The sequence below is a fragment of the Equus caballus genome, chromosome 14 (assembly GCF_041296265.1).
Source record: "Equus caballus isolate H_3958 breed thoroughbred chromosome 14, TB-T2T, whole genome shotgun sequence".
NCBI classification, from domain to species: Eukaryota; Metazoa; Chordata; class Mammalia; order Perissodactyla; family Equidae; genus Equus; species Equus caballus.
In genome coordinates this window covers 89,387,790-89,407,502 of record NC_091697.1, presented here as the reverse complement: position 1 = coordinate 89,407,502, position 19,713 = coordinate 89,387,790, and the positions used below count along the sequence as shown (strand labels likewise).

Here is a 19,713-nt window from a genome sequence, read left to right as displayed (position 1 = left end):
TCCAGCACTGCTGCTGGCTCAGGGAAGATGAAGGTTGAAAACTGGCCATTGGATTTAACAACTTGGTGATCACAGGGGGTCTTGATAAGAGCAGTTTTGGTGGATTGTTGGGGGCAAAAGCCTGACTGTATGGGTTCAACTATGAATGGGTGTGGGTAATGTTCAGTGTTGAAATGGTTTTCACTCTATCGACACTCCAGATTTGCAAGTGGCTCTTGCATTCATAGCCAGTCTTGTCTTTATTGTGAAAAAAAGAAAAAACAAAGCCCAATTATTGAGTGTACCTTTACAAAATTCATTTTCAAAAACCATTATATGTGACCAAAACTAAAAAATAAAGCAGACAATAACAAAACTATAACACAATAAGCTAGTCCTTGTCGAGAATCTAATCCATACAGTGTTCTTAAAGGTGGGAGTGAATTTAGGCAGCATCATTACAAAGAGTTATTAGGCATTGAAGGGACAGTATTCCCCTCTATGGCAAACTTTAAATTTACTCACCAGCCAATTCATGGAATAGTCTCTAATTTTTAAGTTAATACAGACATATCTTAATTATTCTACAAAAAAGTGATAACTACGTGACATGATAGAGGTGCTCACTATAGCTACAATGGCAATCATAATACGAGATATAAATGTACCAAATAAACATGTTATACACCTTAAATTTATATGTTATATGTCAAATATATTTCAATAAAAACAAATAAATAAAAAATTTACACAGATGTAGAATGTTGCAACGATAACTTGCGAAAGAAGACAGAAGACCATGATGACAGTTTCACTCCTGTTATTTTAGTCTTAACTCAAACTTTATTGGAAGTTAAGTTAGTTCTTTTCTAAACTATTCTAGGAACCAAAGAATTCTATTATAATCTGCATTATTTCCACTGTCACCACATAACCTTCACATAAACACAAGCAACTTTACTGGCCTGCCACTTATGTATAATAGCATACTGTTTTTTCACAGGCAGGATGTGTTTAAAGCACAATTTAACAAACATAAAGTTCGATATCTAGAGTTTCTGGTGCTATCTGGCATGGAATAGATTTGAAATGATGATTTACCACCGTCATTTCCTTTTTCTGCAATGGCCATCTTGGTTAAATTAGCAGAGTGTACAACAAGTTTCTATTGTTCATCTCTGATTATCTCATAATTCAGCAATAATTCCCTTTACTGTGTAAAGTAGTTTAATACTGAAAAGCTGTCCTAGGAGTCATCTTGTCTACACCTGTGCTCTTATTTACTGTAAAATTTTTTGGCTCAAATTGCTTTCATAAGCAATTATGTTTAGCATGTGACCAAAATAGACTTTTTTTCTTAGTGAGGCTAATGCCAGAAAAGTTTTTATTATATTTAGAAAAAAAATGCAATTGGAAATGAAAATAAGTCATTCAAAATGAATGACAGTTTTAAAAACCCCTATAATTCTTTAATGGTAGCATTTAGACTCACTGCTCAAGCCAGCTTTAATCCAACCAAGAAGCAGAGCACACAGTTGTGCCCATCAAGACAATGAGGGGGATGGAGCCCAGGGCCCCTTGATTCTGCTGGCTGGGTTCTCCTGTGTAATAGTCATTAGCATAAATAACTCACCCAGCAATCCAGGCCAAGCCCTCACCAGAAACTATATGTGGGTGGTAAACACCTCCAATGGCTAGAAAAAGTAAGAAGGGAGGATCCACTTTCAACTAGATTATTAGTTTCTTATAAAAGGATACACCTCAGGAATGGCCAGATGGAAGAGATGCACAGGGCAAGGTATGAGTGAAGGGGCATGGAGCTTCCAGGCCTTCTCAGGGCAGCCACTCTCCCAGCGCCTCCATGTGTTCACTAACCCAGAAGCTCCCAAAATGGATTTCTCTCTTTTTCCAAACTTCTTAAGAATTTCTTAGCTCCTCCAGCTATCTCTAGCAATCCTTATGATCTTCAGACCAGCCAGTTGTCACTGTTCTTTCAAAATTTGCCAAAATGTGGACAAATTCGTAGAAACAAGGTGAAGGGAGATAACAGGTCCATCTCTCTGCCAACCATTTCTGTAATGTTATGAGGCATGCCCTTGAAGAATTCATAATGTTATCAGTGAGGAAAAGGGAAAGGTCAGTACCAAATGGGCTGAAGAATTTTCATGATTTCCAAATTTGGAAATTCTTTTCAAAGAAAGAAAAAATACATAAAAGGATAGCTATCACTGAGGAGAAAAATAGAAAAAGGCATAAGAAGTACTTCATGTGATATGGACCTAGAAGCATAGTAAGCCAGTACATTTTACCAATTACTTCACCATTTTACCAGTATAAGATTGTTTGAATATAAAGTAATGAGACTGAGGTAGCAAGTTATACACGACAGTCATTCTGATTATCTTTTGATCACCAAATACAGCTAATACTGCTGTAAATTATGAAAAATTAATTATGCAGGGAATAGCTAGACAGTAGCTACTTGAAAGAGTTCATAGCATATCGAGAAGACAGAAATATAGACTTATAATTATAATGATATATATTCAGGGTATTAATGGATGTATGCTGCTACTTAAACTGGTGGCATATCCCAAAAAGAACAAGGTAGAACTTTAAGAAAACTCTGAAAATAGTGTTTTACCAGAGGGAAAAAATATGCAACGAAGGCCTGTCCTTTAAAAAGGATTGAAATGTAACATAGTATATTAGATTACAGTGGTGTTTTTCCCATTTCATTTTATACGTAAAATATTAAAGGTTAACTGAAGCTAATCTTTGACCTCTCACTTTATAATCCTATGAAGAAACTCATTGTTTAAAATATATAAATCAGAATAACAAAAAGACAGATAAATATGTTGGGTTGGATTCTTCTTCTTGCTTTTCTAGCATGAAATTCCCTTTATTATTATTAATATGCACGCATTTCTTTAGGCTATATGTTTAGAGACTTGGAATTCATGTGAACTACAATGAAGAAAGAATTTTCTAAACTAACAAATTCTTCTGTATACCATGCTTTATTTCTGTATTGGCAGGTTTCAAGGTGTTTTGCTACAAAGACACATATACAATTATTAAAAAATATAAAAATAGGCTTTAAAGTAAGAAAACAATTCATACAATTCAGTCACTCAAAATAACCGTGTCTTTGTGGCGAGATGTCATGTAAGCCTGAGAAGACTCCTTTCTTCATTGCATCATCAGTTTAACATGGATCTGCCTCACTTACATGCTTCCTTCACCAAAACGCGGGACTGCTACAGATTTATGAACTCCTAGGAGATTATAAAGATTCTCTATCTCATAGGGAGTTGGAGGAAACAATGCACTTTATGGTTACAATATGCTTTATGAAAAGTAATATTATCTCAGATCACTTTACAGCCTGTGAATTTGCTCTTTTGTTCCTTTAAGTATCTTATATCTAACGAGATTCCTCTCTCTCATCTCCCATAACTTTTACGCACGTCTCTGACATCTGGAGAAAATTTTTAGATATGAAATGCGGATAGCCTGTCCATCAACTGGTCAAAACTGCCACCTACTGGTCAGTTTTCAAATCTGTTTTTCAATTCACCCAAGCATTGCCTTACATGGTAAGATCCCTTCCTTCAAAACAGTCAAGATCAATTACAACAACTAAACTTAAACCAAATATTCTTTTAACAAAATTCACCCTTTCTAGAGGGAACCAAAAACACCAAATTGCACAAACCTGCCAATAAAATCATCCCTTTTCCCAGCATCTTTGTCCCACGCGGTGATATCAATGATTCCACCTCTTTCTTCATAGAGATGAAAATCAAATTGTTCCCTCCACTGAGGATTCAAAGTTTTTGGCATAATCTGGAAAAACAAAAATTATTGTCTCATCAATATCAGTCCTTTAAAAAACTTTAACTTGAGCCATTAAATCAAATTTTAGGTGCTATGTAGAAAAGCATGTAAGTGTGAGATTTGAACAAAAGCTTCCAGAAATGATGGGAATGAGTCATTAGATCTCTAGCATCTTTACTGCATATAATCTGAAAGAACCCTAAGGAATGTGTCCTGAAAACCAAGGCACCCCCTCATCGTCTTGATTAACAGATGAGAGATATGAATTATATAGAAAAGCCAAATCGTCTATTAGTGAAATAGCTCACTCAGGTACTAGCATTTACTTTACATAACCAGCTAATGCATGAAGACATAACTCATAGTCTGTCATCTCATAATAAAAGAAGATGAGGATTCCCAGAGTTTCTTTTTTTTCCTTACTCCCCACACACATGGGAATTCCTAGCTGAATACATGAAAAAAACCAGACAACAAAGTTCTGTGGGAGTAGGAGGAAAAGCAATAACTGGAGTGGTCAGGCAAACTTTCACCTAAGAATTCAGCATTGATGTACCATTCCCATTTTACATATGGAATAACTGAGACTTGGAGTTTAAGTGACCCATTCCAAATCATTTTAGTATCTGGACTCTAATTCAAGGCTTTGATTAGAGCTTTAGATCTCTTTCCCCAAAACAATATGCCAAAAATGTTGGTGAATTAATATGAATATATATATGTTTGGGGAGGTATAATCTCCACATCACGTATACAACAAAGATATCTCATCCAAAACACAATTTTGTTATTTCAAGTATTCAGATAAGACACCCGGTGAAATCAATGAATAAAATGACCCATATGCATGTGTTTTAAAATTCCATTCACTATGGGTTAAATAACATTCATATTTGTTTCCTTATGCTTTTTTTTAGCAGGAGGGCATGCAGTGGCCTTTTCTCTTTTTAATGTATGAGAGACAGATCTTCAGATGTAAAGACTTTGAAAGCAATGAAGTATGTTATGTGCAAAGGTAATGCAAATGAATCACAATTTTTAAAGTTCATAATCTGAAATTAATCAGCAATAGATCATGGAAAGAAAGAGCAAAGAGAGACACGTGTCCATAGCTGGGTTTCACATTTCATACCTAAAGAGCAGAACTATAAAAATAAGTAATGTTTTAAGCCTACCAGAACATGGAAAGGATGTTAATTGGCAAAGGACAAGATAGAAGTGGTCATAGGTACCTATTTTTGGAATCAGTAGTTTCTTTAAAATATGTTTCTATGGCAGAAAAAAAAAAGACGGCACTGGATGGATGGATGCTATAATTCAAATATCTCGTAATTGGGCTCAGATGAACTCCTATGGTATTTTGGGGAGTGGTCTGTCTTACTTGGCCACAAAGAGCTTAACTTTTCAGTTTCCTTTTTTAGGATTGTCTTCCCCATATGATTTCCTTTAAGTCCGAAATGGTGCCTTCCCCTTCCATGTGGGCACCCAGTAAGGTTACCAACCAGCCTGCTAGCAGTTCTCCCTGCCTGCTAGCAAATCAGCTCTGTGATATTTCTGACTAACTTAGGTGCTGATGAAAACCTCCTGGGCAAGAAGGAACCTATGGTGGTGTTTATCAAAAATTCATGCAAATGATGATGCCAAGGTGAAGATATTCCTATCAAAGTAGAATGGCGGGGTTTTTTTTTTTTTTTTTTTTTTGGTGAGGAAGATTGGCCCTGAGTAACATATGTTGCCAATCTTCCTCTTTTGCTTGAGGAAGATTGTTGCTGAGCTAACATCTGTGCCAATCTTTCTCTATTTTTATGTGGGACGCTGCCTCAGCATGGCTTGATGAGCAGTGTGTAGGTCTGCACCTTGGATCCAAACCCACAAACCCTGGGCCGCTGAAGTGGGGTGCATGAACTTAACCACTACTCCACTGAGCTGGCCCCAGCATGTAATTTTTTAATACAAGATGGATGTGATCAGTTGTTCCAAGTTGTCTGTGAATACAGGCTGTAGAATCTGACCATTAAAGAGGTTGTTTTGGATACAACACAGATAAGACATGTGCCCCAAATATGACAATATCAACGATGACCTTTACTAATTATTATTTCCATCAGTAATATGATAATAAATAATTATTTAATATATTATTACTACCAATATAATTGTTCTTACATAATATACTTGTTACTCTTTCTGCTTCCTCTGCTACTACCATTTATTGAATATCTATTATGGGCAAGGCAGTATTCCAAGCCCTTTACTTCCATAATATACGTTCATTCCATCTTCTCATAATTTTATTAGGTAGGCATTACTTTAATTCTCATTTTTACAGATGTGGAAATTGGGGCAGGGAGGGGCAAAGTAACTTGCCCCATGGCACCCTGCTGGTGGTGGCAGCAGGAATTTGGCCCTCTGTTTTTGAAATGAATTTTAAAAAACTTGGCAGTCTGCATTGGTGCAAGTCAGTCTGAATAAAATAGCTCAGAGTAACGTACAAAGATTTCTATGGTATGTAAAATAATGCTATTTGTAGTACTGATGCTAGTCCTGGTTGTAATAATAATAGCAGCCAACACTCTGAGCGCTTTCTCTGCGGCATCTACTTAGGTTTGTTCTAGCCACGCCCCCTCTCCCCCCACCCACCCCCACCTTTTTAAAGAGAGAGTTCTTGCTATTATTCCTGGGTTATAGAGCAAGAAATTGAGACAGAGAAGTCAAGTAGTTTACCCGAGGTCACATAGCACATAAAGTAAGAAATGCAGTACAATTGTTGGTCTTTTTTGCTGACATGATGTTCAAAGAAGTTCTTTTCAGCATTTTAATAAGTATCTAGTGTTTGCTTCTCCCAAAGCGTAATGCAAGCGCTGCCCTCCAAATAGTGCCGGGAACACAAGAGAGGTATGCTCACCTTGCTTTTGTATTTCTGATGCCCAAGCCGGAACTTCACGTAGGGGTCACTCAACCCGTTTGAATCCATCGCCTTGAGGTCTCTCCCCTCAATCAAGGTGATGCTGACGATTCCTCTCCAAAGATGTGATTTTCTGTGCGCATCTGACAGACGCAAACTTTGGGTCTGAAACTTTTGGCAAAGGAAAACAGAGTTAGCTTATTGTGTTCTAAACCTAAATACCTTATTTGGCATTACCCTTTGCCCTGTAATAGTTTTTCAAAAATAAAAAATAGGCATTTACGATTTTTTTTTTTAAAGATTTTTTTATTTTTTCCTTTTTCTCCCCAAAGCCCCCCGGTACATAGTTGTGTATTCTTCGTTGTGGGTTCCTCTAGTTGTGGCATGTGGGACGCTGCCTCAGCGTGGTCTGACAAGCAGTGCCATGTCCGCGCCCAGGATTCGAACCGACGAAACACTGGGCCGCCAGGCAGTTACGATTTTTAAAAACAAAAATAGGGGCGGGCTTGGTGGCACAGTGGTTGAGTTCCGGCTCAGCCTCTGCTGCCAGGGGTTCCCAGGTTGGATCTGAGGCACGGACCTACACACCGCTCACCAAGCCATGCTGAGGCAGTGTCCCCCATACAAAATGGAGGAAGACTGGCACAGATGTTAGCTCAGTGACAATCTTCCTCAAGTAAAAAGAAGAAGATTGGCAACAGATTTTAGTTTAGGGCCAATCTTCCTCACTAAAAATAAATAAATAAAAATTTATGGATTATTAATTATAAAACTATTGAAAATATAAAGCTATTTCATGATAAATTTAAAGTTGTGTAAAAGAGGCGAGTGCTCAAAATAAAGTCTAGTTTTTCAACTCATAAAATTATGAGAATATTAGAGAAAGTTTGCATATGCATCAAATATGCCTGTCAAAATATGTATAAAATAAATATTATAAATATCAAAGGTCTCATCCACATTGTGATATTTTTTAATTACTTATGGTTTTTGAAAATCTTTTTTTTTTCATGTTACAAATGGATTTTACAGGTGGTTTTTAGTTGTGAGATTAGTTGCAAGTTTTATTCAGACAATTTAAAAAGTTTTTATTGCCACATTAGGAGATAACTGAGTTTTAGCTCACTAAAGAACTATTTAAGGTACCACAGAACAGAAAACAAAATCAATATGCTCACCGGAGATGTCTTGCTTATGCCTGAAACTTGCATCACAAATTTTTTAAATTACATATGTGATTTAAATCGGCAGGTGTGTCTCAGGATTTATTTCTCATTCTAGTATTTGAACATTTTCTTTAATGACTTTTATTACGCTCAATTCTAAGTCACAATACTCAAGTCAGTGAACAAAATAAGAATTTTTTAAAATTAGCAAATCTACTAAAAATGGCCACATAATCTCTGTGAACTAAATAGTACATAAAACAAGCCAGAGAAAGTGGTCAAAGTGTTAAAAACTTTTCAGTCAGGACTCAGAACCAAGCAGCACTATCAAAATTGCTGTTTCTTTTGTGTGGTCAAGCATGTTGTCTTCACTTATAGCCATTTCAGGAAGAAATTCAACATTTCTCTCAGCCTCTGAGTATTCCACTTCTAAATTAGGGATTAGCTCTATTTTCGGCCTAATTCCCTCTGCATTAACGTTATCAAGTGATAGCCTATTTTCTCTAAGTCCACTCTCACTTTGAATTTCTACTTTTTTCCACAGTAATGTCATAGCCATCTTTATCTGTCATCATCAGAAGTCATGTATTTCAAGGTGATTTTATTAGGAACATGAAAACTACATTCATCAAAACAATACTTTCAATATTTGAACATGTCAATGGAAATCTTTCTAAATCCTATTGAATATTGCCCTGTCTTGGTGGTCAGCAAATGCTGAACAACGTTGTTTGGTGGCTCTGCCTTATTAATATCTACGCAGGACTTTGCCTACACGCCCCTCACCCCTGTGAGCTTCAAGAGCAGTGTGCAGGTGTGCTCTGGAGTGCTGCAGAGGTTTCATGAGCACCTGTAACTTTCACAGGACTCCAGGCCCCACTTTGGCTACAGCCCCTCTGCTCCCATCTGTTTTACACATTGGGTTTCCACATCAGATTTTGTTTCAACCAAGGATTTCTCAGATTAAAATAATTATTTGAAATTCATTGCACCAAGTGATCTTTAAGGCTTTTTTTTAGTTCTAAGATATCATGATACTTTTTATTATATAACACAGGAGTAGATTTCAGTGTCTGTCTATCTATCTTTCTATCTATCTATCTATGTATCTATCTATCTATCTAACCATTTCTGCTTCTGTTGAAACTGCCTCTAACAGCAGACTCTGGAGAATCAGGTTCTAAACTTTCAGTCTGAAACTTTTGTTAACGAATATTAGTGGCAAAGAAGGAAAGAAGGAAAACAAATTTTTGGCAAGTAAAAAGAAAGAATTATCTTAGCGAAGACCAAGGAGTTAATAACTATCCATTTGTATAGAGCTTTAGAATTCAAAAGTGCATATGTGCACACTGTGTCATTTGGTTTCCACTAAAACCCCACGAAGCAGGGAGGCAAGACCTGCTATTCCCATTTTACTGACGAGGAACGTGAGGCTTAGAGTGGTTGAGCTAATAAATGGTGAATGTGTGACTAGAACCCAGTATTTCTGACCTTTATTCCTGAGCTTCTCCCAATATTCGTCTTTGTGGTAGAGACTCTCTCATGGGTTTAAAAGTAATAATGATTTAAGTATAACTTTGCTAGAGGGTACTCTCCAGGTAAGTACGTTAATAATATTTGAAATGACATTCCGGTCTAGATTTTCCTACATGGCTAATACATGAAATCACCTTCTACTTTTCTATTATGTGAGCACATGTATTTGTACATACAAGATTTCAGCTTGCTGATGAATATACTTAATGGCATTTTCTACACATTCTAGAAGCAGAAGTTATACACTGCACTCAGTGAATTATAGCTGAGTACAATCTAGGTCCCACAGATCTTCAATTAGCAATGCTAAGCTCGGTTCTCGAAGGGTACATGTCTGAAACCCCTACTTGCTTGCTCCTCTTCCCATTTTTCATTCGAGAACAAAAACTTGACTTATAGTGTGGGAAGGAGAATGAATGCTTTCCATGGAATCCTTCATACCTTCAGAGAAATAAAATAAACTTACTGGAGGCTTTCCCTACGGCCATTAGTTGTTACAAAATGTTTTTCTATAGCCTGGAAGAACATTCCCACAACAATGTGGGAAGCTCAGGGGGAGGAGGGGGAGAATATTTCTTCACAAAAACAGGGCTAATGAATGCGGGAATTAAGGTGATCTGTGTAAAACACTAAAGGAAGAAAAAGGGGAGAATTCCAAAGATTTACTAACCAGATATTTTTTAAAACTGACTTTTCCTTCTTCAGTTTTTTTTTTGTTAAAAATGGTACTTTCTAAAAAGAAACTCCATAATTCAGCCGTGATTTGATTAACTGTATAGTCATGAAACATATAAATATTTAGTCTAAGTTTGAAGAGTAGGAACTTGAAATAAAATTATAAGGTAAAGGGGAAAATATAAATGTGGGCTGCCAAGAGTAGAAAAGACAAGGGCTTAACAGTAACAGTCACTTGCATCTTTCTAGTAATTTCTGACTATGTGACTTGGGCCTGTTGCTCTCTCTCTGGGCCTCAGTTTTCTTATCTATGGTTTTCCAGACTGTCCTCCAGGGCCCCAAGTGTACTAAGAGCACTATTCTGTACGCGTGTGTGTGGGAGGGGGTTGTTAGGAGTGTCTCTGTGTTGGGGTGCCTGCATAGAAAATAGTATACTCCATAAGCAAAGAAGATTTAACCTGTTTAAGATAGTCTTTTATGACTTTTATTTATTTTTTAAATCAAAGTTTTAGGGAGCTCATCGAAGGGGTGGTGGCAAGTGGAATTCCACAACTAAGGAAAAAAACCTTGAAAACCACCAGCTTTAATGCTCTCCAAGGTACCTTCTGAGTCGCTTGCTGCTGCTGTTTAAAGTTTCCTTCCTCCATACAGCAAAGTTCTCAAAGCGTGGTCCACAGACCAATGGCATCAACGTCACCTGAGAATTTATCAGACATTCAAATGCTTTAGCCCTATGCCAGACCAACGGAATCAGAAGCTCTGGGGGTGGGCCCAGCACTCAGGGTTAACCACCCTCACCAGAGGTGGTCCTGATGCACCTCAAGTGTAAGAACCTTGCTTTAAAAGTTCTAAGGTGCCTGCGCACCAGCCTTCTCCTATGATCTAGTATCTATCACTAATTACTAGAATTGTCACCATTACCTACTCTCAGGCATGGACACTCTATATGCTAATTAAAGTCCTTCTTTAGTTCTACTTCTAAATTTACAGATTAGGAAAGCAGATTAGTCTGGATATTTAGAGCATTTAATGAGAGAAGTAGGATCCTACAGAAAAATTATGTGAAGTTTGTTATTTCCTTCCCTTGTTAACATTTTTTTCTCATAGGATGTGTGTACATAATACATTTTAATTGCAGTATTGATCATCAGTCAACCAAAAATTACTTATTGAACACGTAAATGACAAGGAGTGTTAAACAAATCCAAGTTATCCCTCAATAAAATTAACATATTACAGCTGGTACTTAGTCATCTAAGGTAATGTTTTCAGCTACGTCCTTGTTGAAATAGAATTCTACCTGAGGAAGGAAAGAAAAGAGGAGGCAAGAATAAAAAGGAAAACCCACCTGGCTTCAAAAAAAAAAGCAAAGAACTAACTCCACAAAAGGGAGAAATAATCTTTGAACTTTTAAAGCAGTAATTCCCAAGTTTTAGTGGGCAATTTGTTGAAATCTCCGAGCTTGACCCTCCCGGATATGATTCAGTTCTCGTGGAGCAGAGCTGCATGTATATTTCCAATATGTACCCACGTGATTCTCATGTTCACCAAAGTTTGAGATCCACTCTCAAAAGGAATATTCATCCGAGTTCAGATTTAATAAAGAACATCACAATGCCAGGTAACAATATAAATTTCAAGGTCTGAGGCAATTAGTCCATGACATGTAGCTTTAGTAAGATTTTAGAACTAGTGAGCTGGCATTTTAAAGAGAATATTAGTTTATGTATATTATTGCTTGAAAAGGAATTCAAGGTTTCAATTCCTTTTCATACGTATAAAAGAGGTAAGATAGGGAATGGGTTTTGAGAACAGTAAGTCAGCCATGTGAGGTCGCAGCTCATGCAAGCTCAGAAAAAAAAATAAACTGAATGGTTGAACTTACTTGTGCATTTTGATTACAAGCACTCTGAAGCTCTGCTCTGCAGAAGCCCAGGACAGGAATAGCAGGCCTGGTGTACGTCTGGATGGAAATGAACGATCAGAGCTGTACGAGAAAGCTTGTGCCACTATCAACACCTCATTTCAACCAGAGTTTAGCATTACTCTTCAGAAAATGTTCTTTGAAAAAATATGTGTTTGCTTCTCCAGTCACTGTCAGAAAATGTCTTCTAGCACAATGAAGGTGAATGCCAATGCAACCATATAGTGCCCAGCCACCATTTTCTTTAGTAGCATAATGCTGCAGTGGCCAAGAAAATAAATGACAGAGATTATATGGCGATGGATCCTGCTTGAGTTGTTTCAGGTTTTTGTTAATAGATACAGCAGAGAAAAGAAACATAGCAAGAGAAATCATGGAAAGAATCATTTCCAAAGTCTGTGGCTTCAAAATTTTGGGGAGACTGTTTGCGATGTCAAAAAAGTGGCAAGCCTCCAGAAGAATAACTGTTACAGTATAGGCAATAACCATGATCATGTTAACTCCACCACACGTCTGAATCTTTTGTAATGATTAAAGAGATATCTCTAAAGTAACAGAAAAATTTTGCCCCATAAGACTTTTTGCCACATAACTATTTTCCACACAGCACTTCCCTTTGTTGCCTTTGCTACTAAAAAAGCAACACAAAGTTCCCTTTATGACTAAGACCAAGAGCAACAAGATATAAATTGAGAAAGATACAGCTTAACAAGAAATACTGGAAGAAAATTATTATGGTGGAACTAAAAGTTTGTATTAAGTGACTTTCAGAGCAGCCAGACAAAGTTTCCAAATGATAGTACTATGATGAGATGAGAGTCACCAGCTTTAATAACATCAACAGGAGGGAGTAGATTAGGCCAGCCTGAAAGATAGGTTAGATCACACAGAAAGAAAGAAACATGTATAGAGCAGCTGTTATGTGCTAGAGTTTCCACACTACTGTGTTTTTCATGACAAGTATTTTTAAGGTAAAGAAACCAAGGCACAAAGAAGATAAATACCCTACCCAAAGGCAAATGGCTAGAGATCAGCAAGATTGAGATTTGAATCTGGGTTGCTGATACCTTTGATGACTTTCCCCAGTATATCTCATTTTTTGGACAAAGCTTAAGAAGTTCATGATACAAAAAAAAAAAAAAAAAGTACAGGATTTGTTGAAATTTTTTGACTTATCTTTAGGTGAAATGTATCCTTGGGTTATGGAGAAAGGCTAAAAGGAGTTTAGAGGAAGTAAAAGTCAGCAGGTAGTAATAACTCTAACATATATTGTTCAGCAAAGCATATGAAAGTTATCTGTACTCCACAATAAATTATAATTAATGCCCATTAATAAGGTGGTGAAGTTGTAGAATCTTGGATATAAATTAAGAATTCTTCTATATTCCAATTCTAGTTAATAAAATTTATTAATTCCATTCCTTGAAAAACTGGATCACTAATAATAGGAGATATCCTATTATTCTACATCCTGATTAAAAACAGATCAAAACCAAAAAAAATCTATTTAGACTTAACATGTGGCTAAAGGAATACTCAGTCATACCAACCTTCTCCCTGAGATGTGCAGATAATCCTTGGCTTTGTTATCGCGGATTTTATTACCTGTATACAATCTAATCCTTCCAAATGAGACCCAGACAGTGTGAAACTGGAGTGAAAGACATTGCTTGTGTCTTTACAATAGCTGTGTGCAGAATCAGCCCTTTCCTCTATTTTCAGCACAGAGGTGCATGTGCTTTTATTTAATCAAATGATCCACGCGACACTGCAAAGAAGAGATAACGACAGCCTAGACTGACTGTTTTGTGCTGCAAAGCCTGGAGCGCAGAACAATGATTAGCTCAATCCCAGGCACAGGCATGTTCTATCTTTTCCTTTTCCTGCTGAGTTTATTCCAGTGAATTGCACCTAGATGATGAAGTCCAACAAGTAGATTTGTTCTACAGTCCATCCACCCTCTCAAAGCAGGATTGCCTTTACAGAAAACCCTCCCGGTGCTTTGTCCAGCCTAGTTTGAAGTGTCTCATCTAATAATAAAGCTTCGATCCCTTTTTTCTTAGAAGATGATTCACTGCTGCTATAATCCTTAGAGAAATTCTCCTGGTTTTTATCCTTAAACTTTCTTTCCTATTTCTATTGCCTCTTGATACAACTTATGGTGTCAGGAAGGTATTTACGTTTACTTCAGATGTTTCAACTACCCTGTCTAAACTTAACTGGGGCCAAACAAAAGTTCTTAAGCTTTTACTATATTTGCTCAAAACGTATACTAATAGAAAATTATCATATATGCTGTAATCTTGATGGTTTGCTAAAGTGATCTGTAAGTTTCCACCAATGATACAGTAAAGAAATAATGAGTCACAGAGACTTTTTTGACTCACAGCGACTTTTTTTGGTGACTTTTAATGAAAACTTACATTTTTTTTTCTGAGGGTTTTACTTTCATCCGTAAAGATAGAAATAATAGCTGAATTTTCTTGGGTATATGTCATATACAGTTGAGTTATTCAGAATGTAAGTGCTTTGGCATAGGATCACGTTCTTGTTTTACAAAGCCAATACCTCCTCTCTTTGATCTGCAGGGTCTTCCTTCAAGCACACTTTTGTTTGACCTTCTCATAAGGTGGGTCTCTAACACAACTGCAAACTGTTCTACATTCTATGCACTCTTTTTCTTCCATTTCATTTTATGATCCATTTCTCCATTTTTTTATATGGGGTATCTTGGCATAGCCCAGCCTTCTCCAATGAAACAATATTAAAATTCATCTTTAACTCACTACAATGTTCTCATAAGACAGTTTGTTCAATTAACTCTCAGCCATGAGAATCTAAATGTCTAGTCAATGGAGATAATTGGGAAAAACCTTAAATGTGCTAAATATTTGAAAGAACTGTACAAAGTTACCATCCTTCAATGAGAAGTTAACAATCTTTAATAAAATTCTGATTTAGAGTTATCCAATTGGCTTCACATAATTTTTATTACTTTCATGAGAAGCAAGGTAATTGCCAGACCCATTGCTTAATATTTGGGGTCCTAAGATATCATGTTTTGATGAATTAGAAATGTTATGCTTTTGGAAAACTGGAATATCCCCGTATCACTTCAGTCTCTTCTTTCCATAATTTTGCTCTCAAGAATATTAAGTTATAGCAAGTAGCACTGACATTCATTGAGCAGGTTCTCACCAGGATTCACTTTCACTCAGTGTAACTCAGTTGCTATCTCATGGACATATGTATTAATCCTTAAAAATAAGCTGATAAAATTTTTTTCAAAGCACATCCTGTTTAACTCACAAAGCATACATATACTCTTCATGTAAGATTTTATCTGAGCCATTTAGGTTTTCTCCATATCTGAAAATGTCTATGGGAAACCTCATTTCATCTACACCTCTTATAAAAGTTCATCAGAATACAAATATTCCTTGGGCAAAGAGCAGGGAGGTCGGTTATCAGAGTGATATTTGAATGTGAATATGAATGATCACACTCATCCAAAGCAGACTTGGTCACTGATTATCTGATATTGGAAAATGGGACATCAAATACAACAACATTACAGCCCTCAACATATCGATCCATTGGTGGTTTAAGGACCTGTGCAGAAGGAGGATCACACAATCAAGGAGCATTTGAAAGCGCACAGTAAAGACAAACTAAGGGGCAGCTCTATTTATATATGGCATCTTTATTCTTCATCAACCCTCAAAGGAACTCTGCTGCTTTAAGTCTTAACCAAAATATTTACTTCTGTGACATTCAGAGAGAAAAATATTGGTCCTGGTGATACCACTAGGTACTTTAGGGCAAAAGCATCAATTCTCTTGGGGCTTAGTTTCCTCATTAGTAAAATAAATGACCCCTAAAGGTTCTGCATTTATGACTCAATGTGTTTGTCATTCAACATATGCCCAGAAGAAAGACGTTAGACCACTGTACCTCAGGTACAAAAAAGCTATCTTTTAAATTTGAATATTTGTTTTTCCAAAATAAGACAGTTCAAGGGATTGAGAATGGTTAATAAAGAATATTGAAGGAGGAATACAACTAAATGGAAAGTACTGATAAATAGAAGACTAATTTGGGGGTAGCAAAGTGGAAAGATGGTGTTGAAAGAGTCATTTGAAAGGGATACCTTTAAAAACTATTACTTATGGAGTTAGTCCTGGTGGTAAGTCTTCATTCATAATGATAAGTCTGCACATTTGCTGCATATGGAACAAACTCAACACAGAACGCCCCTGAATTCTGCTCACTTGGCAAAGGAGTGCACTGTATGAATTCACCATACTTGTGGGTCTTAAGAAAACAGAGACAAAATTTTTGCAAAAAGTCACTTTCTATTTAAGGTTATGGGACAGTTCAAAAGCAGTCACTCTGTGTGTTCACGGGCAATGCATTTAGGAGAAATTAATATTATTTTAGCAAAGATACAGGATAACTTCAGTGAAGGCAGCCATTAGTAGACTGAAAGGAAATGAAGAGGCTATAAGTATTAAAATAAAATAAGCTCCCTACAACGAAAGGCTGCAAAAAAATATCAAAGTGTGTGCTGTAGGGGGAAGGGGATGAACAGATGTGGCTTATACTTACTCACTGGTCAAGTCAATGCACGACTTAATCTGCCAGTCTGCTTAAGAGACACTGCCACAAATCTTAAAATTCTAAAGGAGAAGGTTGTTTCCAGTCATGAGCAGTTTAAGAGCCAATGAAAGAAAATGGCAAATCCTTATGAGTGTAGCATTTTCATTGCAGTATCTATTGCTAGGTAATCAAGTACCAAGTGCGAATTTCAAAGAAATAGGGAAACTCTTGAAAGCAAAGTGGTAAGTACATTAGTAATAAATCATGCTGTACATAATGCAGAATTATAGCAGAGAAAAAATGGATGACAGAGCTCATGATGTTTAAGTCATGAAAGAGTAAATAACATTAAATTGCAATGGCATTTAGAACAAATTATCTATGGAATTTTCATTATTTAAATCAAAATCAGAGTTGCTGTTTTTCAGAGTTGATTTTTTTTTTCAAAGAAAGAACACTGATTATCTAGTACTTATCTAGTATAAGATCACTGTAATGGAAGTAAATTTTCCTCAAACAGAAATGGAGCTGAAAATAATTCCATTATGAGGCAAAAAAGAACCTTAATGGGCCCTCTAGACAATGCCATCATATTCCTGGAAGGTCCCTGGGCCTCTATTTATTCAGAATTTGGGATAAACTTAGTCTGACAAGCAACTGACTTCAAAGCAATGTATTAAATCTATGAAGTTCTTAATTTTTACAAATGAAGAACTGAAAGCGACAGTTGCCTAGATGACTTGGCATGAAAGTTAATAAAGAAGGCGAATGAATTCATCTGTCTGAAAGCCTACTTTTAAAAGTGAATTTCTTAATTTACATTTAACTTTAAAAATCACTATTCAGAACCAAAAAGCAAGAATATTAACATAAACATTTAGATATTACCCTCCAAAAGAAAGACTTCACAGAGAAATAAGATCCAACCACTTCATTTTCTGAGAGTTCCTAAAAACAAACAAATATTTAGCTAAATTTTGAGATGTTTTTAAGAATACCTAATTAGCCCAACAAAATCAAAACAAATAGAAAAAACAAAAATTATATATCTTAAGACACTTTGGATGTTTACAAACTATAAATTTTCTTCTCTTGAATAAAGTTTTTGTCTTACTCATATCTGACAACAATGGTAATAAAGTTGAGGGAGGATTATTTCTGTAATTTTTTAAGTCTACTTACCTCTTTATTCTTAATGTTGATAATATATCTAAGTTAACATTTTATTATAGAAAATAGAACTGTTTAAACATATTTTAAGATTTTGAAATAAGCCAGACAATATTTGTTCCTTTTAACAAAACAATTTAACACCACAGACCTTCAGAGCATTTTTAAAGAGTGATAGCAGAAATCTTATTTATAAACATGTACCTACTCAAATTTGGCTTAATTTCTTACTAAAAATTTCCTAGTTTTATGATATAATAATATAATATAAGATGGTATAATATAAAAGACTTAGTTAATTTGAACTCCCCAAAAATAATTTTAAAAAGAGATGAATACTGAGAAAGGTGGCTATTGGGCTGGAAACAAAGCAATGGATTCATGTTGGATATTTTATTACTTAACCCTCAAACTTCTGTAAGCAAAACCAATTCGACTTCAGGAAATTAAAAGCAGTTACTCACTTCTTTTTGGGGGGCGGGGAGATGAGGAAGATTGGCGCTGAACTAACAACTGTTGCCAATCTTCCTCTTTTTGCTTGAGGAAGATTGTCCCTGAGTTAGAATCTGTGCCAATCTTCCTCAATTTTGTATGTGGGATGCCACCACAGCATGGCTGGATGGGCAGTATGTAGGTCTGTGCAGGGATCCAAACTTGCGAACCCTGGGCCACAAAGTGGGGTGCATGAACTTCACCTCTACATCACCGGCTGGCCCCATAGTTATTTATTTTTAAACAGAACATTTACATTACATGCACCCTTTCAAGTCTAATGTTTTGCATCTTGTCTCTGGGTGTCAGTTATGGTAAAATTATGGTCAAACTGATGACAGTTATGAGATAGTATCAACCTTTGACATTGTGATGAAGAGGAAGCAGTGTTGCAACTTATCTGATTATTCCATGATTTTGTGTTAGCTAAGATTGTAGTGATTCAGAATCTCAAGTGATGCCTAATGTATAGTAGGTGCTCAACAAATATTTGTTGCTTGTTTCTCACTTGGAGTTTCATTTAGTTAAGGATACATATTCCTTCCAAATGTGATACCAAAAATCATATCAGAAAATAATAATGAGCTAAAGCACTATAGAGTGTGCTGCAACTTGAGTAATTTATGTTTAGAACTAGATTTATATCAGACATCATCTCTGCAACCTACCTGTGCTTTTCCCATGCAATTTATTTCTTAACAAAACTAATTACATTTTCACAAGTTACTTGTGTAGAGTTTGGTCAGGGCACGTGTCTAATGTCAGCGGTCATGAGGAAAAAGTCTTGAGTTTAAGATATTGTTTTGTCATTACTGTGGAGTTATAATTCCTTTATATTTACGGCTGTGGTTCTCACCTCTCACACTCAGCACATTATCACATCAGTTTCTAAAAAATAAGAATCCTTAAAAAATACACTTACACTTGGACCTTCAGACACAACCCTTAGGTGGAATGACTGCAGACTTTTTTGATGCTCTACTATTATTTAACTTAAAGAACCTTATTCTAGCTTTTAGAAAAGACGCATGTTTCGTTTTCTATTGCCAATTCTCTTTACTTTGATTCCCAATTCTTTTTCAATTAAGCAGCATGTTTAACAACATGTGAAAAAATTTTAGAGTATCCTATTTAAAAAAATGCTGTTTGAAGTCTCCTTCCACAGATAATTTCCCCAGAGTCAATCACACAAGTTATACAACTGACAGTCAGTTTTATCTTCTTGCAAAATGTGTTAAGGCAACTCAAATGGATTTGAAAGGCTTGGCTCTAGACTCAAGACAGGTATAACAAATAAAATACTCTTTTAGCGTTTAAAAGCATTATTAATTCATTTAAAGTTTAGGTGGTCTGAGGTGATTAATGTTGAAACTGCTCCAATTCCATACTTCACATCCTTTCTCAGATGAACACAGAGGCTAATG

General features: G+C 36.1%; 1 protein-coding gene across 29 annotated transcripts in view; it reads right to left on the bottom strand.

The window, feature by feature from the left end:
* MCTP1 (multiple C2 and transmembrane domain containing 1) overlaps positions 1 to 19,713 on the bottom strand; it is a 499,995-nt gene that overhangs the window by 186,485 nt on the left and 293,797 nt on the right. For 12 of the 29 annotated variants that reach the window (XM_023617967.2, XM_023617972.2, XM_070234540.1 and 9 more), the window contains 4 exons: positions 17,516 to 17,575; positions 11,990 to 12,067; positions 6,728 to 6,898; positions 3,701 to 3,831 (listed from right to left, as the gene is read on the bottom strand). In XM_023617967.2, the coding sequence (XP_023473735.1) occupies positions 3,701 to 3,831; positions 6,728 to 6,898; positions 11,990 to 12,067; positions 17,516 to 17,575 (440 nt within the window). The remainder of the gene's footprint in view (positions 1 to 3,700; positions 3,832 to 6,727; positions 6,899 to 11,989; positions 12,068 to 17,515; positions 17,576 to 19,713) is intronic. The other 17 variants (XM_023617974.2, XM_070234541.1, XM_023617976.2 and 14 more) reach the window with 2 other exon arrangements.